At 37.9% G+C, this 20,497-nt stretch overlaps 1 protein-coding gene across 1 annotated transcript in view; it reads left to right on the top strand.

Annotated features, from left to right (window-relative positions):
• The window catches only part of FRMPD4 (FERM and PDZ domain containing 4), a gene marked incomplete at its 5' end in the record, with an annotated part of 21,220 nt that extends 1,038 nt beyond the window's left edge, over positions 1–20,182 (top strand). The window contains 11 exons of the mRNA XM_010014956.1: positions 259–366; positions 3,404–3,535; positions 5,589–5,708; positions 6,397–6,533; positions 7,709–7,835; positions 10,227–10,316; positions 10,912–11,094; positions 14,252–14,390; positions 14,976–16,037; positions 16,368–17,639; positions 18,831–20,182. Coding sequence (XP_010013258.1) covers positions 259–366; positions 3,404–3,535; positions 5,589–5,708; positions 6,397–6,533; positions 7,709–7,835; positions 10,227–10,316; positions 10,912–11,094; positions 14,252–14,390; positions 14,976–16,037; positions 16,368–17,639; positions 18,831–20,182 — 4,722 coding nt within the window. The remainder of the gene's footprint in view (positions 1–258; positions 367–3,403; positions 3,536–5,588; positions 5,709–6,396; positions 6,534–7,708; positions 7,836–10,226; positions 10,317–10,911; positions 11,095–14,251; positions 14,391–14,975; positions 16,038–16,367; positions 17,640–18,830) is intronic.
• Positions 20,183–20,497: the final 315 nt, after the last annotated feature.

The following is a 20,497-nucleotide window of genomic DNA, read 5'->3' as shown; positions in this document are numbered from 1 at the left end:
AGGGAAAGAAAATAATCGAAACCAGACATAAAATGTATGTGAATATTTATATTTTTCTGGGAAAGAGACCTATAGAGTACAGCTGTAATGAGCATGGGTAGACAGTTGCAAGGCATTGCTAATTCTGCTTTCAGTTTGAGCCAACAAACACCTTTTCAGTTGTTACCTATCCATCTGAATGAATGATGTCATTTTTTATAGAACATTTAGATTTCCCTTATTACATGTTGTAATCTGATTCACTGATTTGCTTGGCAGGAAACAGTTAAGGACAATTCACTTCTTTTCATGCCAAATGTTCTGAAGGTGTATCTTGAAAATGGACAAACGAAATCTTTCCGTTTTGATTGCAGCACTTCCATAAAGGTAGGCTAGATATACCTTGGTGTGCAATGCCAAGAATGCCAGTTAACTCTTTTCAAGACCTTCAGTAATTATAATTTACTTGTAATGCTTTAGGAACAAAATTATTAGTGTGTTCATGGGGCTGGACTCACGGTTCAGAAATAATGAGAGTTTGGTCCATTTCTCTGCTGCTAAAAAACATATTGTATTATCAATGAAGAAGTAGAAGTGATCATTTTAATGTGCCTGGAATGCAATTAAAATTGTGTGGTTCTATCGTTTTGATATGCTGCCAAGTACTAGCATGATTTGTCAGCAAAAGTCAGGAACTAAGAAGATTAAGATGTTGGTTGCTAATTGAATATCATCTGTCTTATCATCCAGTGAACTTGTGATGGGATATTATAGGGTTATGCTGGTGATAAATTGCTAGTCTCAGTGTAATGCCCTCTGTGCTTTCCATAGCACATTTCACATACAGAAATAAAGAGGCGAAGGCCTGGCACACAACTGAGGCTGCTAGGGAGTGGTTGTGGTGCTATTCATTGTAGGTTTCTAAAAGAGAGGTTGTATTGGTGGCTGTGAGTGCCTTGGAGCATTAACCAGCACAAGTAGTGCTGTTGGGCATGCTGCTGGTCTCTCAAGCATTTTTGTTTGGGTAAGCTATTTTTAACAAAGATTGGTTACCAAATCTAGTTCACTGCCCAGTAGCATGCATGCTTGGGATGCTGGGACAAGAGAGGTGCATGGGTGGGAACGATCAGTGAAGGCTGGGGATGCAATTTCCAGCTGGACTGCCAGCTTTTGCTGGGTTTAGGGGATTGTAAAGCTGTAAACATTTGAAGAAAGGCTGATTTTGCGCTCACTGTGATTCAGCAGTATGCTCAATCAGAATAGCAAGGAGAGTGATTTAGTACGTTAAAAAAAGAGGAAATTTATTCCAGTCTCAAGGCAAAGCAGATATCGAAGTTACATTTAAAAATGGGCTGCAATATCTGTTTATAGTTCATATATATGGCTTAGGCATAAGTTGAGTGCAGGTAATGGATACAGGCTTCCATTCTACAGCCATGGGATACTGAATTCCTTCAGTCCATTTGATGATTTGGTTGGGTGAAGAAACAGGAGACATGGTTCATGTGGACAGCGAGGTCTCCACACCCTTCTGAGATTGATAAGCTTACTTTCCACTATATTCTTTTATGAGTATAAAAGCAAACAACCTGTTCCAGGACACTTTGCCTCTGAAGGCCAGTCATTGGCCATTACACTAGTTTAGATTTCAGTAGTTCTGACATGGGTGTGTCAGGTACTGTAAGACCATGTATCTTTGAAGTCATTTGCAAAGATACCCATGTGGGTTTAGCAACCTAGCTGTGCTGATGTTAAGCCTGCTTTGACCTTAGTCATTCTGACTATTTGTAGGAATAATTTCCTTTGCATCTAATTCAGGCAATTATATATCCTGTAGCCTGCACAGCTGTATATTACACATTCTTGCATGTATGTGTGGGTATATTCCTCACGGTGGATGGGTAGGTGTGGGAAGATGTGGTTCTTAAACTGAGGTGAAGTAGATGTGCCACAGTTGAGTCAAGGCAAATGCAGATTTTTTCCACCCCAGTCCAGTAACTCATCACTTAACAACGAGGGTGCAATCAGTGTCTTACCTGCAGTCCTTGCTTTCCTCGTTGCTAGGAGGTAGCACCTGGGCTGACTAAGTTACTGAACAAGAGTATAAGGCTAGCAAAGAACATGACAGCTAATCGAAAATGATGCCATCATTGCCCCCTCTTAAAAACTTACGTTTAATAGTATGTCTCTTCATGTTACTGTTATGCCTCTTGTCTTTGAGCATAGAGCACAAATAAAAATAGATTTAATGTGTAAACAATAAATTCCCCATTAGTCAGAATATTATAATATTAATCTCCATTATTCAGAGTGGTTTCTTGCAATCTGTTAGTGCTGTCTTAAATTCTTTATGTTGTACAGGGTTGTTTCCATCCTCCTCCATATATTTTTCATCCTTCCACCAATTTGGTGATTTTCCATAAACACACTGTAATTGATCAATCAATCTTACTAAATTATAAAACACTTGGATTACTATTTGTTATGATCTCTTCATAAGTCCTATTCTTCTGGATACTTATGCATTCCTAGAAATCTTTTGGATGTTTCAATCTTTTCACCAGCATAATGTGAAACTATTTTTAAATGATGGGTTATTATATATTTCGTTTTCCTACTACATTCACTAAACCAAAAGATACTTTACCAGGTTATATTGTCTCTGTATATATTTAATTTACAAAACTTTATATGAAAAGTGACAGTTTGTTTAGCTGTTATTTTAGAAACAATTGTTCTTAAATTATCAGTTATTATTGAACATAATCCAGTGTGGCAAAAAAATAATAATAAGTCTCTAAAAATGGGGTTTATACTATAAATTAACATGGTCCCTGAATTTAGAGCTTTTGTTGTGCACAGGCGTCATTGTCATTGACTTTTCTGTCAACATTTTAAATGCAAGAAGTGGACTTCAAGAAAAACCCTTGCCGTAGAACAAATAAAGGCTTTTGTTGTTGTTGTTGTTAAACATATACATTTGGTTTGTGGTGCTTGGTGGCAGTGCCCTAACAAAAGGTGAAGAGATAAGCGGCAAGGCTGTCAGGCTGTCTCTTGTTTGCTGATGGAAAGGTTTTATTTCCAAGGAAACAGAGAGATATGATTTAAGGCTACACAAGTATAATTTGCATGTTAAACTGCACAGGAAGTTGTCCATACACAGTGATTCCATGTATATACTTCTCATGAGCATATCTTATACCATCTCAGGGGTGTTTGAATATAAAGTCACTGAATTTTCACTGGGTGAATGTGTGTGATGTCCTGTGTACTTGTGCAGAACAGGCTCAAAATACGACTGTCTTCTCCTTTAACATCTGGGCTTCCACCCTGTGCTGGGTACATGCAGGGTGCATGGCAGTGAAGAACTGGGTCCCAAGCACTTCCTGAATTTAAGCACATTTATAAATCCTTTATTAATTAGGATGTCATCTTAACACTCCAAGAAAAGCTTTCCATCAAGTGTATTGAACATTTTTCCCTGATGCTGGAGCAGAGGATTGAAGGATCTGGAACGAAACTCCTTTTGCTACATGAACAGGAGACTCTAACTCAGGTTTGTGTAATGACATGTGAAAGCAGATATTAATGAAATGTGTTAATCAGTATATTATCCATCTTTTTCATTACTTGAGTTAACTGGAAGATTTATAGTTGTAAGAATCAGATTCTCACAGAAAAAATTTTTTTTTCATTATATAGGCATCATATTTCATTGCTTCATTTGGCCATTAAAAAGTTTATAAAAGGTCAGAGTGAAAGCTAGAAAAGAGTTATCAAACCTTTTTTACACTGTATGTGGCCCAGCTAGTAAACATTCTCAACAGCTAGAAAAACCATCATAACAATTCTGAGAATCGCAGTCTGACCAAGTTCCTGTAAAAAAATTATTTTGATCTTTGCTTCCTATCTGATTATGTAGGTGTGTATCTGGCTGATAGGGAGTAATACTCTTGATGAAGCCAAGTTTGGCTTGCTTATACAGTGATACATTATGTCACTTCAATGATGATGAATTGTGACCCACAAAACGCTCGTGTGACTTTCTCCTTTCTTCCTTAGATTAGGGAGGCATGACTAGAGGTAAAGTTGCTTCAACGTTCCCAGCAGAGGACCCTGATTTTAGCTACATCGCATTTTACCAAACTGTTTAACCTAAAATTTTCCATTATATTTCTGTGTTTTAGTAGAACTTTAGTATTTTTTAAATTTCACCTGAATTTCGGGGGAAAAAAAAAGGCACACACACAAAAAAAAAAAAAAAAAGAAAGAAGAAGAAAAAAGAGAGAAATGGATTCTTAGATGGGGAAAAAGCTTTTAATTTAAACAACAGGATTCCCTTGATCATGTAACTAGTCTGTGTAATAGTATGAAGGATCTTAGTTTACCAGCTAACAGTCTTTCTAGCATTTTCTAACCTTTAAGCACTTGACTTTGCCATATTAACATTCTTTTCTTGTGGGTATACCTAGTGATAACATCCAAAGTACTCAGTACTAGCTCTCCTGGCCTAGCTGTCTCTCTTTGAAGTAATTGGTAAAATTCTCATTGAAATCAGAAGGATCAGAATAAACTAAAACAGTGAGCTTTTGAAAATCCCATCTGGAGCTTTTATTTATACATAGAGAGTATGCCTAGATACTTAGAAATAAGGTCAGAGACAATGTGAGATAAATGTACTTTTGAAAATTAAGACAAGACAGAGACTTCATTGGAGATTTTTAGAAGTAAAGTTTTATCAGTTAAATATTTTGATTATAAAGTACACTAACTCTTGAATTGCATTAGCCTAATTAAATAAACTACATTAATTCTGAGGGAGTTTTCTTCAAAGTTCCTCTAAAATCAGCAGTACTTTAAATTTCCATTATAATATTGCTGCTGACCATGACTTACAACAGTGTTATTGGATTGTTACCCTTTCATCCAATTATTCATTAGCTATGTAGTGGTCCCCTGTTAATGTACCCAGATTACTGATTTGAATGCTTAACAAAGTTTTCCTGACCAACAGGCAGAGCAGTCTTTCTTTCTAAATTTTTAATGTATTGGGAGAGATTTGTCTTGGTCAGAAGTCATGGGGTAGGTCTCTTAATCCAGAACAACCCAGAAAAAAGACCTAATTTCTCTCAAATTCCCTGGTGGATTAAAACAAGAGAGACAAAGTGAGAATAACTGCCAGTCTGTGCTTCACCTATGTTATCAGTCAGTCTGAGAAGTAAAATGTGACCTCTCCCTAGAAACCTTCTAGCCCTTCTTATTTATGAGTATTTTGGTCCTGCTAAAGCACAACTCAGTTTGTGTTTCACTTGGTTGGTTGTCATTAAGGTCTGTTTTCTCTGTCCTTTCACTCTGGTTTTGAATGAGTGAATTGTTTTGCTTTGAGGATGAGTTGTATTGGGTAGTCATGCCTATATGACTCTAGAAGTTTTTCCACAAGATTATATATGTAAAGAACTTAATAAGGAACCTGTGGCAAAGCTCTTTGTTGGATAGAATTATTTTTCTTGCAATCTCATGTCTCTGGAGCAGGGTTACATTACCTGAGACTACTGACTGCATTGCTCGACCAGGGTTGCCAAGCTCTAATGATTCTTGTGCTGTCCTAGGTGACCCAGAGGCCAAGCTCGCATAAGATGAGATGTCTTTTCAGGATTAGCTTTGTCCCAAAGGACCCCATTGATCTTTTAAGAAGAGATCCAGTTGCTTTTGAATATCTCTATGTACAGGTAAGTGAAAGCATGGCTATTGATAGTGTAAAGGAGAATAAAAAGATAGTTACAGTGTATATATAGATTTATATCTTATCATAGAAAAGCGTGGCTGCAGTAAATCCTGGGGTTTATTTCCGCTGCATAAAGCCAATGAATGCACTTGGGGAATGTGCAAATCGTTATCATCTGCAAAGTCCCTTTTCTTCATAAGCCTTTCCAAACAGTAGTGCTTTGATATCTTTCCAAAATATATTTGGCTTTAGAAAAGAGTGAGGCTGAACTCATTGCTAATACTTATTTCTGGTACTGTAATATCAGACAGAAATGATGCCTGAAAAGGAACTCCCAGTAAAACGGATGAGAAAACTGATGTACAAGCAATGTGGTTCTCCTGGGTATCTCACCAGGTAGAATCCTGAGTCCAGATACACTGATACCCTCCCAACCCTGTTTGTGAAAGAGGATTACTGTTCTCCCCAGGAAGGATGAAGAGAGCTTAAATCAAAATGCTCATGCCTTCTGCTCCTTGGCAGAAGTATCTGTTCTTCAGAAGTGCCCATATCCTGGTGAGAATGTGACACCTCTGAGAGCAACAGTCTTGCCTTCAGTGTGGTCCTGCTTCAGAGTTTGGGGCTACTCTTCATGCAATGCTAATTAAAATAGATTTTTTAAGTTCATGCTCCCTCTACTGGTTCTTTGGCAGAGCTGTAACGACGTGGTTCAGGAAAGATTTGGACCAGAACTGAAATATGACATTGCCCTGCGGCTGGCTGCATTACAAATGTATATTGCAACTGTGACCACCAAGCAAACTCAGAAAATCTCTCTCAAATATATAGAGTAAGTTGAGAATGCAGTGTGTTCTTTGAAAGTGAAATATTAGGAGTAACTCATATTCTTTAAGGTTGCTTCTTTAATAAGCCTAGATGCATTCACCAATTTTAGGTTCAATCTTTATTGCTGGAATTGATTCAGGTGTTTTAAGGGATGTAAGTATGGATCTTTTGGTCCATTTACCTTTTGGTCATCTGTTAAGGCACATGAAGTAGCCTGTAAATGTAAATAAGAAAAGCTCATTTGCTTTCAATGATTTAATGGTCAAATCTAAGTTTATATGGTCTGAATCCATTTTATAGTAAGATTCAGATGATTTCTTGGTTCAGAAGACTGTAGCATCTTAGATTCCATCTGCAAGATTTCTTAAATATGGAAGTATATGGAAGGTAGGCACCTGTTTTATGTTAGACAAAGTATATATGTAACTACAAAGAAAAGCAAATTTTCCAAAAACAACTGTGTGTACATCTGCTTGGATTAAAAAAACAAAAACAAAAAAACAATGAAATAAACCCCAAACCACCAGACTTTTCTTCTTATTACTTGGTTTACTTGCAAATATTGCACACTCAATCTTGTAGAGTTTATCCACCTTACTGAAAATCATGTTATATTGTACCCTATGAACGAACAGCAGAAATAATTACTTACAGATGAGGAGTCTTCTATCAAAAGGGTGCTTCAAGCAGAAAAGTAAATTTGGTAAAATGAGAGGAACTGGTTGTTTTTGAGGGGGAAAAACCCGCACGAAATATCAGTGACAAAGACAATGGTTGGCTTATTTGCTTGCTTTAAAAAAAGCCTAGAAAATAAAATTAAATCTGACATTATGTTGTTAAATCTTCTGTGATTTTAATTCTATGATGATACTTGCCTGTGTAATTAAGTGGTGTTTAACAGCACAGCGTAGACTTTAAACATAAAAACTTAAAGCTTCTTCTCTGAGTGGCACAATAGAAGAGATGGAAGGGACAGAAGAGATTATACATCATTTTTAAAGCATCTTTTTCATATATAGTACACAGTTTGAATATAGAAAATAATGTGTTCTTACTAAACTGGACTTAATTAACTCTCCTGTTTTCAGGTATGTTCATTCAGTTGGCATCATAGTCACCATTCTTTAGACAAATAATCATCACAGGAATGTGAAATTAAATGTATGCCTTTTATTGCAGAAAAGAATGGGGATTAGAGACTTTTCTTCCATCTGCTGTGCTGCAAAGCATGAAAGAAAAGAACATAAAGAAAGCACTTTCACACCTTGTCAAAGCAAATCAAAACCTAGTTCCTCCGGGTAAAAAGGTATTAAATTTGCATCTTAATGGAGAATATGTTTTAAAGAACAGAAAGGGTGGCGTGTATGGGAAACATTTAAAGTGAATCCTTTGGAGAAACACCTAGCCATTATATTTTCAGAGATTTAACTTTTTATGCTCGGTACAACATGTTCAAGAACAATTAAAAATAATTAATTATACCCTAACTAAACTATCTTCTTATCTTGAGAATGCCAGAAAACTGGTTATTAATATTTCATGTATGCAAAGGATACATATTCTTTAAGTTATTTAGTGCTTCCTATTAATGGTAGACTTGTTAGGAAAGTTATTTTTCTCACTCTGATGTTCTCATCTGAACCACATTAACCTATGGGCCTGACATAAATGCTGTTTTACAGGATTGTTTTCCATGATGCTGTAGAGAGACTTTTTGCTGGCCAAGATGTGACTGCATAGATGATGCTCCTTACAGTAAATGACCCTCCTTGCTGTTGTAAAATGTTTTTCTTAGCATTTAGCTAAGAAATTCTTAGCATTCTTAACATTTTACTTTCACAGCTAAGCTTTCACTTCAGCTGGAAAAAACGTGGAGAAGACAATGTCTCTGAGAAATGCCTTTGTTACATGCATACAGCTGAGGCTGGTTTTAGACACCATAATGAGGTTTCTTTATTCAAGTCATTTAGTCTCTATGTAGTCAATTGAGAGAAACAGGCACTTCTAGGGAGCAATTCATCCCATCCTACATTAGGAACCAAAAATAGGTCAGATGGCTTGTGTCCTAGAAATGCCTATTTCTCTTCATGGACTATAAAAAGAACCCGAGAGTGACTAGTGGAGACATAGAACGAGTTGAATCCTGCTTCATTACACTTTGTTTCTGAACAGAAAAATGCCAAAACACCTGGTGTCCAAGCTAAGGTTCACTGTGATCAGCAGAAATGCTGCCTGGAGGTTTCAGATCACATCATGACTGTGAATGTAATTTTACGTGTTTGACCTGTGATGGTCATGAAGAAAGGACACCTTTTTAACTGAAGCACTGCACGTCTCCTGTACCGCTGAAGCTAAAGCTATGTAATGCTGATTGCTTATTGCTTATTTTGGTAGTGTAAATTTGGGGTTATTTTTGAAGCCATCACTCCTGCAGACCTTGCAGGTGTTGACAGTGGCACACAGTATCACTTCTTGGTAAGAAAAGAGGTGGGAACAGTCCCTTCCTGCAGCAAGCAGACTTTGTTGGTTTTGCTTTATTCTTTTTGAGTTGAACCTTGGAAATATTTTGTGCACCCACCTGCTTTTTTAGCACATAGGTCTCAGAAACAAAGCATCTCAGCTCATCATGACCTTCTGTCTCACTTGGAGGTACTAATGCAGGAACTGATTTCTTTCTGGGGTCTTCTCTTCCTCCACATGAAGGGATTCTCCCTTTTTTTACAACCCCTGTGTATTTCTCCACTGACTGAACACCTGGTGAAAGGAAAAGGAGAGCATTACCACTAGTTGCTCTGCTTTGGATCCATTTTCTCCTTAGCATCTAGAAAAACTTTAGGCTAGAGGCCCTTAAAATGCTGTTCAAGATCAAAAAAGATTTTGAATTTGAAATCTAGTGGCTCAATTGAGCAAATGAGATGAGCTTGCTTAACTTATCTTTTAAAACTCTCAATACAAGGATTTACACCAGGGAGGTAAAAGGTTTGAGTCTGTACTGTTTGGGTGAACTGCTTCTTATTTCCATTGTCTCATGAAATATTTCCAGGTTGTTTTCTTTTAGGTAGGAGCTTAATAGAGGAGAAGAAAAGGAGATAAATTCTGACATGTATTGCATGATACGATCATATGTGTCGATGTACTGTATTTAGCTTTCAGATTTATTTCCTACTAAATACAGTGAAAGGAATTTATTTTAAAAAGTAAGAAATGAAGTAATGAGGTGGAATAATATGCCGTATGCCACAAGTGCCTAGCGAAATGTAATACACATAGCTGACAAAAGCAAATTAGCAAATTCTTTGTTCTCTTTCTCTGTATAGGTACATAAATGTTTAAGAATTAGTGGTGATTATGAATGGAAAACTGCTGTCTAGCCTTGAAATGCCTCAATGAACAGATGTTTAATCTGAGTAGTTTAACATTTCCCTTAGTTAGAGCAGCTACAATGCTTTTGCAGTGCTCTGATCCACCCATACTCAAGCCCTCAGTACATTTTAACCAAACAAGCAAGGTCTTCATTTTAAGAATGAAACTGTTTCTCCTCATTTTAAACTCAAGCAGCTAATGATTTAGTTTCATGCTCTGAAGAACTGTTATTGCAGTCCATTCTCCTTAGACTACACAAATACATTTTTCTCTCTGAATTTGGTATTGTGTTGATACCTGCCACTACCTCTTACCCTTGTTTCTCCTTCCTCAGCTATCTGCTCTGCAAGCCAAGGTGCATTATCTGAAGTTCCTCAGTGATCTACGGTTATATGGAGGCCGTGTTTTCAAGGCAACATTAGTGGTAATATTTCTCTTGAAATAGTCTCTCTCTTCTGTTGGTTTTGGGTTTTTTTTATAATCCAAATGCATTTTTGCAGAAGCTGGACCATATCAGTTTCTTTAGGGCTATATTAATACACCTAAAAAATCATTGTTAATTGAGCCAAATAACTTTCTTTTTTTCCTTCATTTTGAAAATAACATTACTGTTATAATTTCAATTTTGCAAGGGATTTAGAGATAGGTAGCATCTTTTTGGCAAATAGCAGCATCCAGTTAACTGTTGTATTCTCAAATTATTAGTCTGGAAAATCTTAATGACAAAGATTTTCTTTTAGGAGAAGCAGGGTCCATCCATACATCTGTCCATCCAACCATCCATCTAAAAATCAGAGCATAGTCAATATCCAGCAGCAGATTCCTTTACTTTTGCTTTCTAATTAGGAATCAAGTATGTTCTTGTATATTATATCTTCTTAGAAGAACTCAATCATCTTTAATGTAGAAATGCGTGCAAATGTAGCTCCATGAAAATGAAAGAAGGTGGTGCCAATTTCTGCCACTCTGCAGTACCTATCACGGTTTTTGCTTTTATTTTTCTTCTTTTTTTGCTAAAGCAGGGAGAAAAGCGTTCAGAAGTGACTCTGTTAGTAGGGCCACGGTACGGAATCAGTCATGTGATAAACACCAAAACAAACCTGGTGGCTCTCCTGGCAGACTTCAGCCACGTGAACAGGATTGAGATGTTTACAGAAGACGAGAGCAATGTTAGAGTTGAGCTGCATGTTTTAGATGTAAAAGTAAGTTTGTGGTTGATTTATATTGATATAACATTTTTAAATAATGTTTTTGCCTTTGTGTGTTTGATCAAGCTATACTGTTCTGAACATTTTCATGCCAATAATACTCAGAGGATGTATTTTTACTTCTTTTTTGTTCAGAGTGCATGTATAGTACAACTTGGGCATTTGAGGGGCCAAGGTGTACCAGACTGGTGCTTTGCAGCACTTACATTCTGTTCTGATTTTTCTCTTGGCTGACCCCAGGCAACTCGCTTTGTTGTTGCCTTCCTTGATTCCCTTGGTGAGAAGAGGTTATGATGAAATTGACCTTCTTTTGGAGCTCGTTGAGCCCCTAGAAGATCCTTCTAGAATAACAGACTATATTATTACCATTAGAGAATCAACAGCTTCATCAGATCACTGTCCCCTGTAATCCAGTGTTTCATCTGCAAAGTTCACTGCAAGTAACCACATAGCAGTTACCAATGAAATAAGTTGTAAAAAGGCAAGGGTTTTTTCTTAGCCCATGCAATTCCAGCTCAGTGCTTTGCCCTACATAATATATTCACAGATGCTCTTCATTTACCTATAGTAATTTAATTTTTCTTAAATTCCACTTAACAGTTTGCATCTGCCACTTAACTGGTGTCTAGTGGCATAATGGTTTCTATTTGGTTTTGAAGTAAAAGGATTCATAGGCTGCCTGGAGAATTAATCAGGATAATCAGAGATTGAGGGAAGAGTCCTCATTATACTTGAAACTTAAGTATTCTATTAAAATGTATAGAGCCTAACAGGTCTTTTTGTTTACCCAGCTATACACAAAAACATGCACAAGGGATATTTTACTAAGCTTTTGCTTTGAGTATTTTAGGCTTCTTGACCTGGAAGAGTTTTCCTGTATTTAATTTAATGAAAAAAAAAAATGCTGTAAATCAATCTAGATGCTCTTTGACAGTAACTTAAGAGAAATGTACAGGTTGGTGAACACGGCATCTCTTTCACCTTACTTCCCAATAAGAATATCTGTGGATCTCAGGCTACTTTACCTGCATTACTGAGCTAAACTCATAGCCCCCATCAGAAAGCTGTTATCACCTTTTTACAGATGGAGAAGGTAGTATAGAAATTAAATCCTTCCCATCTGCTTGTATGTAAAATGCAGCACTGTATGCTGTAGTGTTACATATTACCATGGTATTGTGTTATTTTGTATTATAATACTGTTACTGTCTTATTACAAACCATGTATATCCCCATCTCCTTGCATTTCAACACATCATCTTAAACCCAGAGAGACTGTCTTTTCAGTTACAAAATTTAGGAGGCTCTGGATGGAATTTGACAAATATTTGCCTCTCTGTGGGGCACAAGTAAGAGTTATTACTGTGTCCTGAGGAGGAGATGCAAGCACACACAGGTAGGTGTTCTCAACTGATGCTTTCATCTCTTGGCTTACCCTAAAGAAGCAGGTTGATATATGCAGATTCTGGATATGCCAATATTTTCATAATGAATAAACAGTTTGGATTTTTACTTTATTTTTTGGTTCTTTTTTGTGTATTCTCAAGCATGTATCACTTGGCAGAAGCAGACCATAATAGTTTAGCTGTCATAGGACTGTTTAAGAGATTAACAATAGTTCACAGCACCTTTTTCAGCAATCTGAGATTTCCATGAAGATCATCCCATCACTGTAGAAAATTTGAGATTAGCATTTCAACTGTTAGTTTTCAGTAGTCAGTTGGAAAGAACAGAGGTTAGTAAGTCCATTTTAGTTTTAATAATTTATAGTTAACTTTCATAGCTGTGATTGAGTGCTTTGAAGGAAGCATGTGTTGAACGAAGCTCAAACTGTAGCATTCAATACTTCAAAGGAAAAAAAAAGAAAAACAGCATAATTTTTACCCTGTTGCTGAAAACTGTTCATAAACTATCCAGGGCACCTAGAGTATTTTGGCCTAAGATGCTGTAGCATAGGCATTTAAAAAAATTGTCAGACCTATCACGGGTATAGTAGTAAGTTATGATCTTCAGTTATGTTTTGGCCACAGCCTCCATCAGAATCAGTTGTCTTTTAACTAGTAACGGGTTGATTAAGTTGGAGAGCCATGGGCTCTGCATGCTAAATTAGTATAAGTTGTCACAAATATCCACACAGCTGTGAGTTACTGTAAACTGTGAATGGTAAGATGGGTTGTCTGTGCTGTAACTTCTGTCTATATATCTTGGTATGGGCTTCATTTTTATTCCCTCTCTAGGAGTTGTAGAGGCTAGCCACCTTCAAATAAATTTGAGAGGAGCAGCTTTTGGTGTTAAAAGCTACAGAGGCAGGAACAAAAGCTTTAGGCAAATAAATTTATATATCGTGGCAAAAGAAAAGGGGATTAAAGAAAATATGTTTCACATGGATGTCTCAGGTTCAATGCTTGCTAGCCTGGCAGCCATAGTTTTTCAAAGCCCTGAGGTCTCTCTTTTTTGTTAGGTCTGACTTTTTTCTGAATGCTTTGAGTTTGTTTTCTTTGCTCATCTCCCTCTGGGGATCTTTCTCCATTCTTTTAATCTCTGTTTATGTGCATATTTTTTCATCACATCTTTTCAGTAATGCAAGGCCACAAACACTGAAATCTTTTAAGCTGTCATTGTAACATTCACTGTCGCTGCCATATAATAATAGCTTTAAACTGTATTTTATGAACCTAAACTTTCCATGACTCTGCTTCCTGTGTCTTTCTTCTTTACATGTACTTAGGGCACCTCACCTCATTTTCTGGGAGGTTGCAGATTTCCATACTACTTCAAGACTCCAGCGCTTAATGTACCAGGTTCTTAGCCCTTGGCAGTTTCAGAGTAACAGTAAACTGTGCTTTGGCTAGAACGTACCTATGCAAGAAAAAGATGGAGCAAGAATCTTAAAATGGTTAGCTTCATTCAGAAAGAGAGCAAAATCAGCTGTTAGAACATCCAGTTGGACTTCTACCTTACTGCAGCTCCGGTCTTTTCTAAGTGTTTGATGCTGTTTGATATAGGTAGCGAGGAAAATGAGTTCTCATGTGTATTTTTCTATGTGGTGTTTGTGCTGTAATTCCTTTTGCTTCCATGTAGTAGTATTGTCAGCAGATAAACAGACTGAGGAGGAACAGCCTTAACCAAGACTTGGTTGTGTTCTTCTTAGCCTATTACTCTACTGATGGAGTCATCAGATGCAATGAATCTTGCTTGCCTAACAGCTGGATACTATAGACTGCTGGTTGACTCAAGGCGCTCAATATTTAACATGGCCAACAAGAAAAATACAGGGAGCCGAGAAACAGGTATTCATTGTACAGTACGTTAATGATGGTCCAATGTATAAACCTGACGCCACCTTAGGTCAGAGCACCTCCAGATAAATACAAGCCTATGCCAAATGAGATCTGATTGCTGGCTCAGACCTAGCATCACAGTATGTCATTTCAGCTTTATAATGTTCTAATATTCAGCCTATGATAGGACATTAATGGTAAAATAAATCAGGTGATGTATTTCTTCTGTACTGTGGTGAAACAGATGCATGCTCCCTGTGAATGTTATTTCATATGCATATATCTTTTGTAAGAATACATATGATGTTGGAGAAACCAGCTGGGAATTTGGATTTGTGTTACTCTTTCTGGAATAGCATTTGTACCTAGCTGACATTTAGTTCTGTGCTAAAGTTCAAATGCACCAGTTAAACTTTAGGTCATTAAATCGACAGGTATTTAACATAAAAGTGAGCTTGAAAGTGCTTTCAAAGTGTTTGATGGCTCAGCTGTCATATTCATAGTGTTTATTGCTCAGCATTAACAAGTAGTTTAAAAATAATGTGACTTTGCTCTTTGATTTCACAATGTTGATTTTATTTCACCATGCTATAGGAAATGAAAATAGAGGGAAGCATAATTTCCTTGCTTCTGAGTGGAACTGTATACCAAAAACTACCGCTTTCCTGGCTGAAGGAGATCAGGAGGCTCAAATGTCCTTTGCTGATCCAAAACAAAAGACTGTAGATGTTTCTGAAAGTCTGTTATGTCAAAAAGAACATAGACATCTGTACATAGAAAATACGTATAATTCAGGTGGATTTGATCAGCATCTGGCCAAGCAAAGTGACCCCACTGAAGCAGAAGAAAGCAGAAATTTTAATCAATCTTCGCTGCTGTCACTCTCAGGTTTGGAATCTAGCAAGAAAGCACAGGATTCCCCCCGGGGAGCAAAAGTTTCCTTTATATTTGGAGATCACAACTTGGATGGTATCAACCCCCAGACTCTTGGCTATGAAAGGCTTTTGGATGAAAGTCCAGAAGTACTAGAAAAACAAAGAGCCATTTATATTAGTAATGCCAATGACATTAAAGGCCTGGAGCTGTCACCAGATGCTGAAAGCGTTCAGTTTGCTACAAATGCTGTTTACGCAACTATAAATGATGGTAAAATATTTGGAGCTGCGGATGGGATAGAAGAGCCTTTGCTGCATGATATTTGTTACGCAGAAAACACAGATGATGCTGAAGATGAAGATGAAGTAAGCTGTGAAGAAGACATTATGGTAGGAGAAATCAATAGGCCTGCTCTTCTCAGCCTTTCTGGTTCTAGTGATGACATTATTGATTTGACTTCACTTCCACCTCCAGAAGGTGATGATAATGAAGATGATTTCCTATTGCGTACCTTAAACATGGCCATTGCTGCTCCTCCACCTGGCTTCAGGGACAGTTCAGATGAGGAAGACTCTCAGAATCAAGCGACACAGCCTAGAGACAACAAGGAGCAAGCCAGTAATCTAGGCAGTGATGACATTCCAGTGTCGCTTATTGATGCTGTCCCTACTAATACAGAGGGGAAGTGTGAGAAGGGGCTAGATGATGCTGTCGTCTCTACACTTCAAGCACTAGAAGCTTTGGCTGCTTCAGAGGAACAGCAGACGAATGACAATTCAGGTTCTTTCACCATAGTTACGTTTATTCATTGAAAATCATTCCATCTCATCCATTTAGCTTTGGAAATACTTCATTTCATGAGGGTTGGTTGTTTTTTTTCCTTTGGTTTTCCTTTATTTTTTTGTCATCATTTTCTATACATCATATTTCGTAATATTTAATGGAACTACCATTACATTATTAAACTACCTGTCTCGGGAACTGTGCAATAAAGTCAGAGTATACTTACAAAGCATATTTTTGTCTCTAACACACCCCCTTTGCTTGTCACTTATCCAGGTGCTTCAGCTGCTGTCATTTAATTGACTCTTTATTTTTTGTGGCTTGCAGGTGTAGCCATCCTGCGAGCATATAGCCCTGAGTCATCTTCTGATTCTGGTAATGAAACAAATTCCTCTGAAATGACTGAAAGCTCTGAACTAGCTGCGGCACAGAAACAGTCAGAAAACACTGCACGTATGTTTTTGACCACAAGTGAAGGCTACCAACCCCTTGTGGAAGAGCAGACTGAATTTCCCATTGCTAAGAATCAGTCTGGAGGACCAGGCATGAAGCCCTCACAGCCTTTGGCTGGTCGTCAGGCTGCAGAGCTACAGTCAAAAGTTGTGCCTTCAAAACAGATTCTTCATTCAGATAACATGGAAATGGAGCCAGAGACCATGGAAACAAAATCTGTCACTGATTACTTTAGCAAATTGCACATGGGATCCTTGGTATATTCTTGCACTAGTAAAAGGAAAAATAAGATGACAGACAGCGAAGTAAAAGCACCCTCTGATGGCAATGCTACTGTGAAAAAGCCACAGGGAACTAAAAAAGCGGAGACTGATGAAGATCTGAAAGCTAAATTTGGAACTCTTTCAGCAAGAGACAGTCAACGCCTAACCACTTTTAATGTGGAAAGAACTGCCTTTCGCCAAAGATGGTACGCTGACGATGATGGGGCAGCAGATAAGCCAAGCCCAGAAACAGCGAATGGGAAGACATTTCCAAGAGTTCCTGTCCTTGGTAAAACAGAAACTGACTGCAAGGATGAAGTGGATCCTGAGGTGGATCAGGATGATACCTCGGGGCTTAGCCAAGGTGAAAACTTTCTGTCAGATTTAACTCCTGTGTCTTCAGCCAAAGACCTAAATGATGCAGAAGATATTGATTTATCTGCAGATGACCATCCTTCAAAGCTTCCAGAAGCTGAGCAGAGCGTGGCTAGACTTTGTGAATATCACTTGGCTAAGCGCATGTCATCTCTGCAAAGTGAAGGCCATTTCTCCCTGCAAAGCTCTCAGTGCTCTTCAGTGGATGCAGGATGCAGCACAGGCAGTAGCACATGTGCTACCCCCGTTGAATCTCCTCTTTGTACCTCTGATGTTAAGCACATTATCTCTGACCCATCGATGAAGGGCATTGCCTATATTCCAGCAGATGAAAGAGCTGCCATTCTTCCAAAACATGGAACGACATACAAGGACCTGCACCAGCAGCCTGAAGCCGTGTGTCACAGAATGACAGTGCCTGTCGTGCATTCAGCAATTAATGCTGAACCACTGTTTGGCACTTTGAGAGAAGGATGTCATCGGATCCCCAAGATAAAAGAAACTACAGGTACAGCAGTAATAAAGTGTTTCTTACATTTGTTTTTAAAGTTACATGTTAATGTTGAGGACAAGGTGAGACATTTGCATTATCTTTACCTGAAACTATGTCATCAAGCTGTAGCAGGCAGTGGGATTAGCCCTGCAGTGTATCTATTCGTTTTACTTATACGTGTTGAGATATTCTTACGAGTTGCTTACAAAGATCAATTTTTTAAAAAACCTCTCATTACAGTTAAAACTATCAGGGGGGACACTTTCTTTGGAAGCCTCCTCAAATACATTGTCACTTGAGTTCCAGGATACTTTTTAGATTATAAAATGACTTCACAACATGTATTAACGTAGGAGAGAAAAACCTGTGATTCATTTATTATGTATCTTAGATGCTTTTTTAGCAGATTGTCAAAAACATGCCAGTATGAATAAAAAAGCTGTAAATGTAAGGATGAGAAAATGTCACTACCTTATTAAGCATGTATTTGCTTCACCATCTGACAGTAGGTGTTTCCTTAAAGAATAATTTACATATAGAACCATTACTGTATTTTTAAGTTCCAACTTCAAGAGATTTCATGAACTTACTCTTACAAAAAAAAAACAAACCACAGTTTTTCAGAGATAGCATTGGAAATTCTTTCAGTTGGGTTTTAAATGTTTCTCTCTTCCTGGGTTGCAACCTACATGTAGCAGTAATGTGTGAATGCATGAAAATCCAAAAGTGGAACAGACTAGGAGCTAGAATGAAAAATGTTATTTCTCTGCCAAAAAAGCCCACGTAACCAAACCAAAATTACCATGAATGCATCTTTCAATACCCTCTCAGATATAGTTAAAGAAGGTATTTTAGTCTGAAAATACTTACCTAATTAGTTAATAGATAACATGCAATCAGTATATTGGCGGAGATATAGGATGTTTTCCAGATTATTTTATATTCCTTTTTTTAAAACAAGTCTGCTGTAGTGGAATGAACTATTAACTGTTCATAAGATATAATTTGTTGGTAGATTTTAAGAGGCATCTTAGTGTACTACAAAATACATGAGTTCTTTGTGAAATAGTTTGAGGAATGGAGACCACTGGGAAATACCAGGAATCCATTTGTCTTGATTATTAAAGATATTTAAAGCTCAGTCTCTGAATATTGTGAGGATGATGCTTAATTATTCTGTCTGCTCTTCTACTACCCCTAGTGTAGCTTTCACAGAGCCTGAGAAGGGAAGACAAGGAGGCATGCCTACAGCTTTTCCTAGACAGCCTCTAGCTGACTCCATCATGCTATCATCCATGCTATCAGAATCAAAGGTGCCAAGTCAAAATCAAGACTCTTGTGACATTCCCAAAGTAAATCAGGCTTGTGGGGCAACAGTTAGTTTACGGCCATATGACATGATAGGAGGAAGCCTCAGGATGCCGCACAACAGGAAAGTGCTAAAACGCAGCAGCAGCATCACTGGAGCATCTGGAAGTGTTGAGATGCTGTTTGAAAAGAAGGCAGCCGCAGACAGCTTGAAATGCCTGGACATCACCCGAAGGGACGAATCCAAATCAGGGAGAAGTGTGGAACTCTCCCTGGGCAAAAAGCTGTCAAAAAGTTATTCCCAGAGTTGTGTATATGTCAGCACTGATAGGAAGGACAGTAAGAGGTGCTCGGGCACAGGCACCAGTCAGAAGGACTCTAAGCAGTGTCGAACACTACCCTCGCGGAAGCTGGACACCAGTGCCTGGAGGTGTCGTGGCCCCTTTAGCTATTGTTTCCTAAGCAGAGGAAATGATGACAACGATGATGAAGATGACCAAGACAGCCATCAGCTCTCATGTCTCTTTGAACAGCAGATCCTGTGTGAGCTCACAGAATCAGTTGGTCAGTCATTTTCCGGAGAAAATGATCAGAAAGCCTTGGAGTCCCCGAAAGCTGCTGAGCCCCCAAAAGATATGTCAGTCAATGTGCATGAGGAGAGCAGTGCTGACATCCAAGGTGGCCAAATTGATGTGAATCTCAACGATGTGGCCTTCAATGAACGAATTACGCGAATAAATGTGATGAAAGAGAAGACATATGCAATGCCTGATGGATTTATTGCAGCACAAAAGGATGCGAATGAGCTACTCTCATTGGTCCGAGCAAGTATGGGCAAGAGGGAAGATTTACATCCAGAAACATATGACCTTAAACTTTCTAAGTACAAACAACTGTTATCTGTGGAATCAAGACAGTTGGGAAGTGCCTGCAGGAAAATGGCCATGGCTGATAAAAGCCCTGAGGAAATGCTTTTAGCTATGACTTCCAGCTTTCAAGTACTCTGTTGCTTAACAGAAGCCTGCATGCGTTTAGTTAAAGTCATGAACTCTGAAACACAGCAGCAGGAAATTATAGCTAAGATAGATGAGGTTGTAATAAACTACATTTGTCTTCTGAAGGCTGCAGAAGCAGTGTCAGGCAAGACCTCTAGTGATCCTAGCATTAAACTCTTGGCTCGACATTCAACTACCATGGCCGCTATTGTAAGCACACTAACACGTTCTCTTAAGATGCTTTTAAACAAATAAAATACAAAAGTCACTTCATAATCTACCTTTGCAAAGCCATACATAAAAAACTTTTATTTACTGTATGTGTATGAACTAATGTAACAAACTCAGCTTTCTCTGTATATTTTGTTATTTTATATAAAATAGATAAGATTTAAAAAAAGTTAAAATACTGAACACTGACAAAAGTAATGACCAGATCTGTCCTTCCATTTATACAAAAACAAAAGCCAAAAAAACCCTCTCCCCAAGACCAGAAAAATAAGCAGAAAAAATCCCACATAGGAGCAAATTGATGTTTGGCTATTTTTCATATAGTCAAATCTATGGTTG

Source organism: Nestor notabilis, unplaced genomic scaffold (genome assembly GCF_000696875.1).
Source record: "Nestor notabilis isolate BGI_N333 unplaced genomic scaffold, ASM69687v1 scaffold31915, whole genome shotgun sequence".
Taxonomy (NCBI): domain Eukaryota; kingdom Metazoa; phylum Chordata; class Aves; order Psittaciformes; family Psittacidae; genus Nestor; species Nestor notabilis.
The sequence above is the reverse complement of the archived record's forward strand: the minus strand, read 5'-3'. Positions and strand labels throughout refer to the sequence as shown.